This window comes from Neolamprologus multifasciatus, chromosome 7 (genome assembly GCF_963576455.1).
Source record: "Neolamprologus multifasciatus chromosome 7, fNeoMul1.2, whole genome shotgun sequence".
NCBI classification, from domain to species: Eukaryota; Metazoa; Chordata; class Actinopteri; order Cichliformes; family Cichlidae; genus Neolamprologus; species Neolamprologus multifasciatus.
This window is the reverse complement of record NC_140445.1, coordinates 42,152,176-42,167,987: the sequence shown is the minus strand read 5'-3', so window position 1 is coordinate 42,167,987 and position 15,812 is coordinate 42,152,176. Positions and strand designations below refer to the sequence as shown.

At 40.5% G+C, this 15,812-nt stretch overlaps 1 protein-coding gene across 4 annotated transcripts in view; it reads right to left on the bottom strand.

The window, feature by feature from the left end:
- Positions 1-15,812, bottom strand: part of agbl1 (AGBL carboxypeptidase 1) — a 95,578-nt gene that overhangs the window by 13,731 nt on the left and 66,035 nt on the right. For all 4 annotated transcript variants that reach the window (XM_085166753.1, XM_085166750.1, XM_085166751.1 and 1 more), the window contains 5 exons: positions 13,497-13,577; positions 13,152-13,300; positions 11,943-12,030; positions 10,983-11,115; positions 7,582-7,735 (listed from right to left, as the gene is read on the bottom strand). In XM_085166753.1, the coding sequence (XP_085022879.1) occupies positions 7,582-7,735; positions 10,983-11,115; positions 11,943-12,030; positions 13,152-13,300; positions 13,497-13,577 (605 nt within the window). The remainder of the gene's footprint in view (positions 1-7,581; positions 7,736-10,982; positions 11,116-11,942; positions 12,031-13,151; positions 13,301-13,496; positions 13,578-15,812) is intronic.

Sequence of the window (15,812 nt, the reverse complement as noted above, 5' to 3'; positions counted from 1 at the left end):
GCAGGAATACCATAGGAGCAAAACACCAGCTACCAGCAAATAGAGCAGTCGCCTGAGACTGCAACACCAGACTGACCAACCTGTGCTCAACCAAGAATGCTAGAACAAAGATGATGTGAGCGGCATTGACTACAAAAAATGAGCTATGCCATAAAGATATGGCAAAGACTTGTTGAAGCTAAGCTAAAAAGAGGTGATAATTAGTGAGGAGCATTATGGCAGTACAGATGCAATGTTTGCTTTGAGAGTGAACTAAAAAGAAGGTCAGAAGCCAGGGGAATTAGAAGTACTGTGCTGAAGCATCACAATTGTTTTTAAGTCTGATGACTGTGGAAGCCAGGTGATCTGGTGCAGCGCTCCATCACTCTCCTTCTTGTTCAAAAAGCTCTTACACAGCCTGGAGGTATGTGTTGGGGTCACTGTCCTGAGTCGCTGCAGGATGCTGTGGTTCCCCCACACCATCACACGTCCTCCTCTTCCATGATTCACAGTGGGGAACCATGAATGTAGAAACCATCTGTTCACTTTTTTTGCATCACACTGCCAGTGGAACCAAAAGATCTCAAATGTGGACTCATCAGACCAAAGCACAGATTCCCACTGGTCTGAAGCCCATTTCTTGTGTTTCTTGGCCCAAACAAATCTCTTCTGCTTGTTTCTTTTCCATAGTAGCAGTTTCTTAGCAGTTTTCCAGACTGACTGACCTTCAGTTCTTAAAGTAATGATGGACTGTTGCTTCTCTTTACTTAGCTGACTGGTTCATGCCATAATATGAATTCTAGCAGTTGTCAAATAGGGCTGTCAGCTGTGTACCAATCTGACTTCTGCACAACACAACTGATGGAGCCAACCAAGCAGAGTTGCAGTCTTACACGCCTCTCTGCAGCTTCCCTCCTCCTGCTACCCCCCCAAAAACCCATCTCCATAGAGACTGTGTCTGCTTCCAAAAAGACAAAAAACAAACTAAAAACCAGCAACAAACAACTTAAACAATCACAAAGAAAGAACAATACAGTATCCACATCTGAACCAAAGAGTAAAACAGTGAAATGTGGATTATTAAATATTAGGTCTCTCTCCTCCAAGTCTCTGTTAGTACATGACTTAATAATTGATCAACAAATTGATTTACTCTGCCTTACAGAAACCTGGTTGCAGCAGGATGATTATGTTAGTTTAAATGAATCAACACCCCCGAGTCATTCTAACTACCAGAAATCTCGAAGCACAGGTCGAGGGGGCGGTGTGGCAGCAATTTTTCACACCAGTCTATTAATTAATGAAAGACCAAGACAGACTTTTAATTCATTTGAAAGCCTGATGCTTAACATTGTCCACCCCAGCTGTGAAACTCAGAAACCAGTCTTACTTGTTATCATCTATCGTCCACCTGGGCCTTACACAGAGTTTCTGTCTGATTTCTCAGACTTTATATCTAATTTAGTTCTGAGCTCAGATAAAATAATTATTGTGGGTGATTTTAACATCCATGTAGATGCTAAAAATGACAGCCTCAACATGGCATTTAATCTGTTGTTAGACTCAATTGGTTTCTCTCAAAATGTAAAAGAACCCACCCACCACTTTAATCACACTCTAGATCTTGTTTTAACATATGGCATAGAAACTGAACATTTAACAGTGTTTCCTGAAAACCCTCTCCTGTCTGATCATTTCTTGATAACATTTACTTTTACAATAATTGATTACGCAGCAGTGGAGAGTGGACTTTATCAAAGTAGATGTCTTTCTGAAAGCGCTGTAACTAAGTTTAAGAATATAATCCAGCCACTGTTATCATCGTCAATGCCCTGTACCAACACAGAGCAGAGCAGCTATCTGAACGCTACCCCAACAGAGGTCGATTATCTTGTTAATAATTTCACCTCCTCACTACGTACGACTCTGGATACTGTAGCTCCAGTGAAAACTAAGGTCTCTAATCAGAAGTACCTGACTCCGTGGTATAATTCTCAAACACGTACCCTAAAGCAGATGACTCGTAATCTGGAGAGGAAATGGCGTGTCACAAATTTAGAGGATCATCATTTAGCCTGGAAAAATAGTTTGTTGCTTTATAAGAAAGCCCTCCGCAAAGCCAGAACAGCTTACTACTCATCACTGATTGAAGAAAATAAGAACAACCCCAGGTTTCTCTTCAGCACTGTAGCCAGGCTGACAAAAAGTCAGAGCTCTTTTGAGCCAACCATCCCTTTAACGTTAACTAGTGATGACTTCATGAACTTCTTCACAAATAAAATTTTTATCATTAGAGAAAAAATTACCAATAATCATCCCACAGATGTAATATTATCTACAGCTACTCTTAGTTCCATTGATGTTAAGTTAGACTCTTTTTTTCCAATCGATCTTTCTGAGTTAACTTCAATAATTACTTCCTCCAAACCATCAACGTGTCTTTTAGACCCCATTCCTACAAAACTGCTCAAAGAAGTCCTGCCATTGATTAATTCTTCGATCTTATATATGATCAACCTATCTCTAATAATCGGCTATGTACCACAGGCCTTCAAGGTGGCTGCAGTTAAACCTTTACTCAAAAAGCCATCTCTAGACCCAGCAGTCTTAGCTAATTATAGGCCAATCTCCAACCTTCCTTTCATATCAAAAATCCTTGAAAGAGTAGTTGTCAAACAGCTAACAGATCATCTGCAGAGGAATGGTTTATTTGAAGAGTTTCAGTCAGGTTTCAGAGTTCATCACAGCACAGAAACAGCTTTATTGAAGGTTACAAATGATCTTCTTATGGCCTCTGACAGTGGACTCATCTCTGTGCTTGTCCTTCTTGACCTTAGTGCAGCATTCGATACTGTTGACCATAATATTCTATTAGAGCGATTAGAACATGCTGTAGGTATTACAGGTATTGCACTGCAGTGGTTTGTATCATATCTATCTAATAGACTCCAATTTGTGCATGTAAATGGAGAGTCCTCTTCACACACTGAGGTTAATTATGGAGTTCCACAGGGTTCGGTGCTAGGACCAATTCTGTTTACATTATACATGCTTCCCCTAGGCAGCATCATTAGAAGACATAGCATACATTTTCACTGCTATGCAGATGACACCCAGCTCTATCTGTCCATGAAGCCAGATAACACACACCAATTAGTTAAACTGCAGGAATGTCTTAAAGACATAAAGACTTGGATGGCCACTAACTTTCTGCTTCTTAACTCAGATAAAACTGAGGTCATTGTACTCGGCGCTGAAAAGCTTAGAAATATGGTATCTAACCAGATTCTTACTCTGGATGGCATTACCTTGGCCTCCAGTAACACTGTGAGGAACCTTGGAGTCATTTTTGACCAGGATATGTCCTTCAACGCACATATTAAACAAATATGTAAGACTGCGTTCTTCCATTTGCGCAACATCTCTAAAATTAGAAATATCCTGTCTCAGAGTGACGCTGAAAAACTAGTTCATGCATTTATTACTTCCAGGCTAGACTACTGCAATTCATTATTATCAGGATGTCCAAAAAACTCACTGAAAAGCCTTCAGTTAATCCAAAATGCTGCAGCAAGAGTACTGACAGGGACTAGAAAGAGAGAGCATATTTCTCCTGTTTTGGCTTCCCTTCATTGGCTTCCTGTTAAATCCAGAATTGAATTCAAAATCCTGCTCCTCACATACAAGGTCTTAAATAATCAGGCCCCATCTTATCTTAATGACCTTGTAGTACCATATCACCCTATTAGAGCACTTCGCTCTCGCTCTGCAGGCCTACTTGTTGTTCCTAGAGTATTTAAAAGTAGAATGGGAGGGAGAGCCTTCAGTTTTCAGGCCCCTCTTCTGTGGAACCAGCTTCCAGTTTGGATTCAGGAGACAGACACTATCTCTACTTTTAAGATTAGGCTTAAAACCTTCCTTTTTGCTAAAGCATATAGTTAGGGCTGGACCAGGTGACCCTGAATCCTCCCTTAGTTATGCTGCAATAGATGTAGGCTGCCGGGGGATTCCCATGATGCATTGAGTTTTTCCTTTCCAGTCACCTTTCTCACTCACTATGTATTAACAGACCTCTCTGTATTGAATCGTATCTGTTATTAATCTCTGTCTCTCTTCCACAGCATGTCTTTATCCTGTCTTCCTTCTCTCACCCCAACCGGTCGCAGCAGATGGCCGCCCCTCCCTGAGCCTGGTTCTGCCGGAGGTTTCTTCCTGTTAAAAGGGAGTTTTTCCTTCCCACTGTCGCCAAAGTGCTTGCTCATAGGGGGTCATATGATTGTTGGGCTTTTCTCTGTATCTATGAAGCGCCTTGAGGCGACATTTGTTGTGATTTGGCGCTATATAAATAAAATTGAATTGAATTGAATTGAACCCCAATAAGAAGGCAGGAAATTCCACAAATGAACCCTGACAAGACACACCTGGTGAATTAAAAACCATTTCAGGTGACTACATCATGGAGCTCATTGAAAGAAGAGAAGGGTGTGCAGCTCTGTCAACAAAGCAAAGGGTGGATACTTTGAGGAATCTAACATATCATATTTAGAGCTATTTATCCTTTTTTGTTTGCTACATAATTCCATATATCTTGCTTCATATATTTGATGCCTTCAGTTTGTATCTACAATGTAGAAAGTAGTAAAAATAAAGAAGAAAAATTCATTGAGAATGTGTGTCCAAACTTTTGGCTAGTAGTGTAGCTTTGTCTATTCATGAAGCCAGATGAGACACATCGATTAAACTGCAGGAATGTCTTAAAGACATAAAGACCTGGATGATACAATACCCTAGGAATATGTGATTCCTAAGGTCTTTCAAAGCAGAATGGGAGGCAGAGCCTTGAGCTTTCAGGCCCCCTTTTTATGTAATCAGCTCCCAATTTGGATTCAGACACCCTCTCTACTTTCAAGACTAGGCTTAAAACTTTCCTTTGGTTACAGTTCAGTCTGGATCAGGTGAGTGTGAATTCTCCCTTAGTTACACTGCAGTAAGAGTGGTTCTTCTTTACTCACCTCTTTTTACTCCCCATGTCTTCATACATCACTCTGCATTTAATGATTAATTAATCTCTGGCTCTCTTTTACAGTGCTTTTTCTTTCTTTTATTTGTCCTGTCCATCTCCCTTCACTCCCAACTGGTCGTGGCAGATGACTGCCCCTTCCTGAGCCTGGTTCTGCTGGAGGTTTCTCACTGTTTAAACAGATTTTTCCTTTCATACTGTTGCTAAAGTGCTTTTTCATAGGAGTTAGTCTGACTGTTTGTGCTTTCTCTGTACTATTCTAGGATCTTTACAAGATAAAGTGGCTTGAAGTGACTGTTGTGGTTTGGCGCTACATAAATAAAATTTAATTGAAGAAGACATTTGGTGATTCTTCTGGCTTCATCAGTAGGTGACCTCACCTGGAGCAGTTTGCAGCAGTAGTAATGAGAATTATCACTTATAAGTCTGAGGCAATGACTCTCTGCTGTAAAAAGTTAGAATGCCTACTCTGCACATCTATGGGCAATTTAGAGTCGCCAATTAATCCACTAACTGCATGTTTTTGGGAGGAAGGCGGAGTACCTGGAGAGAACCCAGACAGATACAGGGAGAATGTTCAAACTCTGCACAGAGGGCCCAAAGGTGCTCCAATATGTTCTCATGTAGAGAAACATGACAGTATACATACAGTGGGGCAAAAAAGTATTTAGTCAGCCACCGATTGTGAAAGTTCCCCCACTTAAAATGATGACAGAGGTCAGTAATTTGCACCAGAGGTACACTTCAACTGTGAGAGACAGAATGTGAAAAAAAAATCCATGAATTCACATGGTAGGATTTGTAAAGAATTTATTCGTAAATCAGGGTGGAAAATAAGTATTTGGTCACCTCAAACAAGGAAAATCCCTGGCTCTCACAGACCTGTAACGTCTTCTGTAAGAAGCTTTTCTGTCCCCCACTCGTTACCTGTATGAATGGCACCTGTTTGACCTCATCATCTGTATAAAAGACACCTGTCCACAGCCTCAACCAGTCAGACTCCAAACTCCGCCATGGCCAAGACCAAAGAGCTTTCGAAGGACACCAGGAAAAGAATTGTAGACCTGCACCAGACTGGGAAGAGTGAATCTACAATAGGCAAGCAGCTTGGTGTGAAAAAATCAACTGTGGGAGCAATCATCAGAAAATGGAAGACATACAAGACCACTGATAATCTCCCTCGATCTGGGGCTCCACGAAAGATCTCATCCCGTGGGGTCAAAATGATCATGAGAACGGTGAGCAAAGATCCCAGAACCACACGGGGGGACCTGGTGAATGACCTGCAGAGAGCTGGGACCAAAGTAACAAAGGTCACCGTCAGTAACACACTACAACGGCAGGGAATCAAATCCCGCAGTGCCAGATGTGTTCCGCTGCTGAAGCCAGTGCATGTCCAGGCCCGTCTGAAGTTTGCCAGAGAGCACATGGATGATACAGCAGAGGATTGGGAGAATGTCATGTGGTCAGATGAAACCAAAGTAGAACTTTTTGGTATAAACTCAACTCGTCGTGTTTGGAGGAAGAAGAATACTGCGTTGCATCCCAAGAACACCATACCTACTGTGAAGCATGGGGGTGGAAACATCATGCTATGGGGCTGTTTTTCTGCCAAGGGGACAGGACGACTGATCCGTGTTAAGGACAGAATGAATGGGGCCAAGTATTGTGAGATTTTGAGCCAAAACCTCCTTCCATCAGTGAGAACTTTGAAGATGAAACGAGGCTGGGTCTTCCAACATGACAATGATCCAAAACACACCGCCCGGGCAACAAAGGAGTGGCTCCGTAAGAAGCATTTGAAAGTCCTGGAGTGGCCTAGCCAGTCTCCAGACCTCAACCCCATAGAAAATCTGTGGCGGGAGTTGAAAGTCCGTGTTGCTCGGCAACAGCCCCAAAACATCACTGCTCTTGAGAAGATCTGCATGGAGGAATGGGCCAAAATACCAGCTACTGTGTGTGCAAACCTGGTAAAGACCTATAGTAAACGTTTGACCTCTGTTATTGCCAACAAAGGTTATGTTACAAAGTATTGAGTTGTATTTTTGTTATTGACCAAATACTTATTTTCCACCCTGATTTACGAATAAATTCTTTACAAATCCTACCATGTGAATTCATGGATTTTTTTTTCACATTCTGTCTCTCACAGTTGAAGTGTACCTCTGGTGCAAATTACTGACCTCTGTCATCATTTTAAGTGGGGGAACTTGCACAATCGGTGGCTGACTAAATACTTTTTTGCCCCACTGTATGCATCTTAGATTATAATTCTGAGTCTAACAACCGAAAATAACAATATTTTCTAGTGATAATTATATGTGAAAAAATGTAAACATTTCTCCACGCGTATAGCGTTAGTGAGTGAGGTTGACAATTTCATGTGTTCACCATGAAATTGAAGAATCTGTTATGAATGTGTGACTGGGTGAATGACACTTGTAATAGAAAGTTATTTGAGTGCTCAAATTGAATAGAAAGGTCCTATATAAGTACCAGTCTCTCTACCATTCCAATGTGGCTGTGTAAACACGCAAGTACCCCTGACGTGAGTAGTTCCTGGACTACAAAGCACTACTTACGCATCTGGTGCAGGTCTTTCCACCTTCTGCTGACTGGACAGGCAGTGATGGTAACTATTGGACAGGAGTTTCCAGCCAAAGTGCTACAAAGAGTCTGCTGCTTGAAAAACACCTTGGTCGGATCCACTGATTTCTGCAGTATTTTCAAGTGAGCCTGACAAAAATAACAAATATATACTTAGGTCTATAATTATTTATAAAACAGATATATTTCTCTTGTAATTCTGCCTCTGTACACCACCAGAGCGGAGCTGAAGTCAAACAATCAAGATGTTTTTGAAATTCAGACTTTCAAATTTAATTCAAGGGGTTTAACAAGAGTATTACCTTAACTACTTAAGAATTACAGCTAATTTTGTACAGTGGGGGAAAATAATTATTGGATATTTGATTGGTGATATGTTTTGGTTCATGTCATGCTGAAAGACCCATCCACAACTCCTCTTCAGTGTTCTGGCTGAAGTAAAGGAGGTTCTCATCTACAATTTTATGATACATGACCTTGGACCCTTAGCAGAAAAACTATTCCAAAGCATAATATTTCCACCACCATGATTTTGTTCCCTCCAAACACAGCAGCTCAAGTTGGTCATATCCCGCATCAGTTTTGATGGCTCAGGGCATGTCATTCATATCATGCCTGGTGAAAGAACTGTATGAATTACTCTGTATTTAATGTTTCACTTTTGTTTCCTCCACAGATTGATGATCAGGTTGAGGGTTTGAATAGGAAATAAAATACAGTATTGCAAATTTCATTAGTGACATTAAAACCAGTTGGGACCAGTGGTTGGATCCTGTATTGGGTGCCCCGGGCCTTGACTTTGAACTACAGTTCAGGATTTTTGACCTACTTAAAGAAAACTAGGAGAAAGTGCCAAGTCCTAGTAAATATCCAATTCAGTATCTTATGGACTTGAGAGAAAAACTTCACACTTTCGGTAGGGTATGTGAAGATTTGCTGGTTTGATGGTTCCCAGCCAAAGTCAGGCTGTGGGAGTTATGTGCCAGTGGGGTGCGACTGCAGGAGGGAAAGGTGTGGTGCCAGCTAGTGAGGATTTATTGAATTACATTTTTCCCCAGAGGTTTAGAGAATAGAGCTAAAATAGTAATTCAGTTGAGGTAGGGAAGACCCAAATGCAGACAAAGTTTTTTAAAAAAGGTTTAAATATAAAAAAGCTGATTTACCATAGCCTGAATAACAAGATGACATAGGAGGGGATGCAAATGAGGGTGAAGAAGCGTGCACATAAAAACAGTGATTGCATGTCCGAACTGCTCATAGCTTTAAAAACTCAAAATTCATGTTTGTCGTCTGAGACAAAATAGTCTTTATAAACCAACTTCACATAGAACCTATAAAATTACATTTTCTGCTTCATATTGATCAGTTTTTCCAGAACAAGAGTGAGGTGCAGAACTGTAGTAACTACAGGGGATAAAGCTGTTGGGGGTGGGATTTGGTCAGGGATCTGGTCCGAGCCCCTTCTCGTTTTCAGTCATGATGGACAGGTTGACTTGTGAAACCAGGCAGGAGTGGACTCTGATGTTTGCAGATGACATGGGATCTATAAGGAGCATATGGAGAACCTGGAGAGGTGGAAGTATGTACTGGAGAGAGGACGAATGAAAGACATTAGAAGCCAGAAGACCGAATGCATGTGTGTGAATAAGAGGGAGCTGAGCTGAGGTAGTGAACGCCGAATTATTTAAATGAGGTCAACCATCCAAAGTACCGGACAGTACATGAGAGGTGAAGAAGGGAGTCAAGGCAGGGTGGAGTAAGTGGAAATGAGTATCAGAGGTAATTTGTGAAAGAAGCAGCAGCAAGAGAGAAAGGCAAGATTTACAAGAAGGTAATGAGACCTGCTATGATGTACAGAGAGGCAGAGCTGAAGATGTTAAGACTTTCATTGGGAATGACAAGAAATGATTACATCAGACGGACAGCTCAGGTGGAGACAAAGTTAGAGAGTAAAGGCTGAGATGATCAGGACATGTGCAGAGGAGAACTAGTAAATATATATACTGGATAAAAGGTGCTGAAAATGGAGCTGCCAGACTGAAAGATTCGTGGATGTAGTGAAGAATATGCAGAGGGTTGGTCTGACAGAGGAGGATACTATGATAGGATGAGATGGGAGCAGATGATCTGCTGTGGTGACCCCTAAAGGGAGCAGCTGAAAGAAGAGATTTTATATTGACTAGCCTGCTTGTGATATCTCAGATGGCAACGCATAATCTAAAATATAAAGAAAACAAAAAAGAACGATTTTTCTGGTAATAAAAGAGTTCTTAGTAACCATCTTATCTGTCTTTGTAATATAAAATATGGGGCTTATGGTCGCTGTTAAAATAACAGAGATGGATTCACATTTGAAATTATTTAACTGTGTCATCTGCGTGGCTTGATGCAGCTTTTCCCAACATGTGTATCTATATCTGTACACAGAGATTAGAGTAAGATACATACAGTCCAGATAACAATTATCAACAAATTCCACAAGAAAGGTGAGCTACTATTGAAAAGACTGGCAGCTTATCGGCCAAAGGTTGACTGGAGGGGGAAAGTGGGCTGCGAAAGGATGCACAAGCAACAGGGATGACTGCAGCCTTGAACTGTCTATTAACAAGCTTCCCGAGAAGCGGACTGAAGCTGGTGTCAGAGTATCAAGAGCCACCATGAACAGAAATGTTCTGGACAGGGACAGCAAATGTCACAATATCAAGAAACTCTTGAGCCAGAGAAAGAACTCGACTGTTGTCTTTTCAGATGAAAGTAAAACTTGCATTTCATTTAGAAATCAAGGTCCTAGAGTCTGGAGGAAGCACGGACAGACACAGGATCCAAAACATTTGAAGTCCAGTGTGAAGTTTCTGCAGTTTAAGGTGATATAAGGTGCCATGTCATCGGCTGGTTTTGGTGCTGCTTTGGTCCTCTGTTTTATCAAGTCATTGTAGGAGATCTTAAGGCACTACGAGAGTCCATCAGCTGACAGACTTTATAGATATTCAGGCTTTACTTTGAGTGATGTGAGTAATATGCTATAATCATCAAAATCAAACAATCAAACAAAAAAGGTGTTGAAGTATTTCTTTGTGTAATGACTATAACATGTCACTTTTATGATTTAATGTTCATGAACTTAATTAGATTCTTGATTTTTTTACACTATATATGTCACACTTTTACATATGCTAGTATATAGAAGTGTGAATTATACTGTATTATTTAACTGAGACTTGTATGATTTGAAACTCATCATAGTTTGTTTACATTTTTACACAACTTCACAACTCTATTTGTGATAGGGTTATAAACATTCTACAAAATATTAAGTTTAAACTCTGACCAAAGTAAATAAACGGGATTATTATATGAAATTTTAAAAAAAAAATACCATCAGAGCAGAGTATGTATAGGGATAATGGTAGGCCAGGTAGCAGACATCCTCACTGTGTTGGAAGGTGATGGTAAAGGTCAGGGTGTAAAAGGTAGTTCTCCTTCTGCCCTGTGCTGGACAAAAGTTGTTTCTGTTGGAGAAAATTGAGAAACAAAATGTTTTGTTATATGTAGACTATCTAAATCAGGGTAACTGATACAATATAGTCGAACAGTAGGTAATATTATAGCACACGTACAAAAATACAATGTTTTGGGAGGTTTTTTTCCCAGTCCACCAGATGGTGCTATTGACTGTTTTTCTAGTGAGGTCAGTGTGCCTGAAGCTGGTAAAACAGAGATGGAGGTATGAGAGAAATTCTTCTGTGTTTAAATAAAACATGTGGCCTTATTTTGGATTTTTAACATGACAAGATAAATGTGAGGAATGTATTTTGCACATACTGCTGCTTCCAAGTAAAACTGTACAATGGTGCAGCGATTGGGACTGCTCTGTCAAAGCAAAAATATCCTGGGTTTGAATCCAGTCTTGGGCCTTTCTGTGCAGAGATTGCATCTTTGCTCTGGGCACTCTGGCTTGCTCCCAAAGACATGCATGGTAGGTTAATTGCTGCTTCTAGATTGAGAGTGAATGGTTGTCTCTTTGGATGGATAGGCCTCTGGTAATTGCTACTGCTAACATCTGTTTTGAACAGCTGAAATCAGCTGTCAATTACAGTTAGTCTCAGTGGGGTTTTTTAATGAATGAACGTCTTCATTTGAAGTATCTATTGGAGAATCCCACACAGTTCTGTGCTTGACCTATGACTAATTTACACAAGTTTCAAACCCGTGTGTTTTTTGGCCCCTTATTAAATGTTTTTCGAGGTCTGACCTGCCTTCAGCAGCCTGCTAAAGCTACTCTCCAACACTTGGATTTCCAACATCTCTCTAATTAATGAAAAAAATGTTTTCATACCTGAAATAACAAATTTCCGTTCCAGTTCTGATCCAGTGTGGTCTACCTTCCAGGGCTTCTTTTACTGAGTACAGGACCGGCTGCATTCCTGCAGTACACACACAAAAGCAAATATGAAATATGTATGTATGGTGGTATATTGGAGCATCTATATCTTTATTATTTGTGTGTTCATCCCAAGATTATTGACTTTCTGCAGCATTAATCTCTTTTCTCCTTTGCATCAGTGTTAAGTTTTACTGTTATATATTTATGGCTTTTTACTTTTATCATCTGATGAGCACCCACTGGAGGAAGCAGCATATTTTATGTGGAAGGTGAACTCTTTTTACAGATGCATGCCTTTAGTATCTGATACAGTAAACCAATACAATCTTTTGTCAATTTCAAGTTATTTTAGAGAGTTGGGGGGGTTTTGTTTTATTTTTCCATATTGTGTAAGGGTACCAATAAATTAGTCCATGTCTGTAGGTGAGCACACACTGAACCTGATGCAGAAAGACTAGTGTAACAGACAAAGCTGATGACTACTGTAAAAACTCTGATTGGGGTTTTAGGTTTTATCAAGCCAGCTATCGCAAACAAAACAAGAAAAAAAAACAACAACAACAACAACAAAAACACAGCTTGAAAGCCTCTGTGGAGACAGACTAGTAAACAAAACCTGTTGTTTCATTCTGTTATTGCTGTGTATGGAATATTCTGATTAGTGTTTTTTATCTAATGGGCTCTTTCTAGTGTGACACAGTGGTCCAGCAGCTAGCACTGCCTGCTCACATCAAGAAGTTCCTGGGTTCAAATACACTGGTCAATGGGTGACTTTTAGTGTATAGTTTCATGATCTCCCCATGGGTTCTTTCTCAGTGCTCCAGCTTCCTGTTTAAGAACATACATACTGGGTAAAATGGTGTTACTTAATCAGTTGTGATTGTGAATGGCTCTCTCTCTAGCATGTTATTGTTTCAGCTTCATGGTTGCATAATCATGCAGTGTGGAAAGTTGCAGTCATGCTTAAATGCAAAGTTTTTTCTCGTCACACATGAAATGAAATGATGCCACAGAGTGCTTATTTTCTTCACAAACACCTGCGCGCCTATTTGGAGAGTAAATAAGTACCATGTGACATCACTGATTTATGTATAAAGCAATAATGACAATAGTGACAAATCAAGTTTATAAATGAGGGAACACACACACAAACCACCTCACCATAGTTGAACTGGCTGTTGCTCTTCTCACAGTTGATGACATTGAAACGGTATGGGACACCGGCTGCCATGTTACTAACTTCAAAGTAAAACCACTGTGTATGCTGAGAAGAGTTAACATCTGGATTCAATATGAGGTCATATTCATATCTAGAAGAGAAGAGAGGACACTGTTGTTTTGTACTGCATTTAAAATGAAATATGATTTATTTTCTCAGTAATTAGTAATAATGAAATATAAGCTTAGATCTCCTAAACTTGTGGTGATAGTGTGTGTGTGTGTGTGTGTGTGTGTGTGTGTGTGTGTGTGTGTGTGTGTGTGTGTGTGTGTGTCTCAACAACATACCTGCGGACCTGAACAGCCTTTCTCAGATTCCCAGATTCAAACTTGGAAAAAAACCTCAAAGAATCAGGCTGACACTGAAGACTGACAGACAGAGAAACAAAGAGAGACACAGACGGTCTTTAGGACACACACCACCCTATTCCAACATCAACACACACACACACCTATCTGTCTGTCTCTTGCTGTGATTTTTGCAAAAAAGCAAGCAAGAGGGTTAGGTTATTTAAAATTAATTTCTAGTATCAGCTGATGTTTGCTGGAGCCACAGCTGTAAAAGCTGCTGCTCATGATATCGGTTTGGAAACTTGAAGGTGATACAAATCATGCATATATACCAACAAGACAGTGTACATCACTGTCACAACAGCGTTTATTTTAGTTCAAAGGCTTTATGGTTTTTCCTATAATACCTGGTGTTGTAGTCTGATTTTTTTTTTTGTCAGTTCAGCTTTATATATTATGTTTAACCCGAGTGACCACCCGGTCAGCTGGTGGGTAACAGGCATCTCTGAAAACATTAGAGCACTTATGCAAATATGTGATGTCTTGATAAATCGAGCAAATATTTTAAGTTTACACAGCACCATTCTCGCATGAAAATATCTTAAAAGTTTATTTTGTGACCCAGAAAGAGTAATATTTCAAACTCTGCCACTCTGTGTTCCTCTGCCACTGCCTCGTTTGAGCTTTGGACGAAATGGATTCTGGGATATTGCATTTCGTCATTTCGAGCTGATTGGAGACCAGAACAGCCAATCAGATATTTTTGCATCCAAGTCTGTGATTGGCTGGTTTTGTGGCACAGATATAACGGTGTAGAGAAAGAGTTGAGCGCGCACAGGCAGAAATGTTGAGAGCGCGAGCGACACATTGCGAGCGAGTGCAAATGCAAAAACTGAGCGAGAGGGGCTGCTATTGTGTGTGTGTGTGTGTGTGTGTGGATAATAGCAAACACTGAAATAAATTTTCTGCACGCAGCAATGAATTTTGTTCACTCAAATTCAGCTTTTCTTCGCTCAAAATAAATTTCTCCTCAAAATGCAACACTTGCACCTGCAAACTTTTTTTACATGCGCTCAGAATAGCGGCACAAAAGTGGTATAAAGTCCACATTTTTTCCGTCAATGGTTCCGTCTGTCCTGCTCACATCTCCAATGGTTGTGTATGTTGTCATTGACGTGGCTTCACTCCACATCAGCCACGTCGCTTTGCTAGCTAAAACACCAGTGTCGGCACATAAGGACGCTGTCATAGCCTGTCAACGACGTTGATTAGCTGCGTATATACGAATGTGAATCGCATCATTGGCTGGACTGTGGGATAAGGTGGCATCATCAGTGTTGGGGAGCAACGGAATACATGTACCGCCGTTACGTATTTAAAATACAAAATATGAGTAACTGTATTCCGTTACAGTTACAGTTTAAAAAGGTGGTATTTAGAATACAGTTACTTTGTTGAAATGAATGGATTACATGGCGGTACTTCCCTGTTTCATATTGTCGCGGGTCAGGACTGTTTGGGTTTTGTTTGTTCTGTTGTTCCAGGCGGCAGCGTTACGGTTACCATGGTTACAGGGTGATGCTCTCTCTGCGACTGTGTGTTTCCTGGGTGAGAGAGCGCCTTTTTGTTGTTGTTGCTGTTGTGCTAAGCTAATAGGCAGAATGCATAGCCCTAAAGAATTTAGCCTCATGGGTAGTGTAGTCCGTGCTGCAGGGACTGCCATACCCGTTATGTGTCTGTGAGCGCGAGAAAAGTACGAGTTGACATCGAGCAGAAACGGGAGCTGGAAGCATGTAAATATAATAATAACCACTACAGCCAAGAAGAGTGCCTGACGAGCCCAGTTGTAAGTAAGCTATTAAGACTCGACTGTACACCGTGTTCGTGTTTTCCTCCGAAACAATAAGTTCCATTGGAGCAGCCTTTCAACGCCTCTCTCTGTCTCTCGCTAGCAAACTTGACCCAGACAATAAAGTAAAGCTAGTTTTCAGCTACGAGCCCGACACAGAACCCGACGTTTTAGCCAGAGGTCCCTTTACTATGATTAGGAGCCGTAATAGTAATAAATCACACAGCAATAGTACATTCATGTAGTTGTAAAAAGCATGATAATATATTAAGTAATCCAAAGTATTCAGAATACGTTACTCTCATTGAGTAACGTAACGGAATAAAATGTATTCTGTAATCTGTAGTGGAATACATTTTAAAAATAACCTTCCCAACACTGGGCATCGTTCTAATCCTATACAGGAGCAGCCAGTCACTTACTGACTAACACTGCCAAACAGAATTGTTAAAGTACTCATTTTA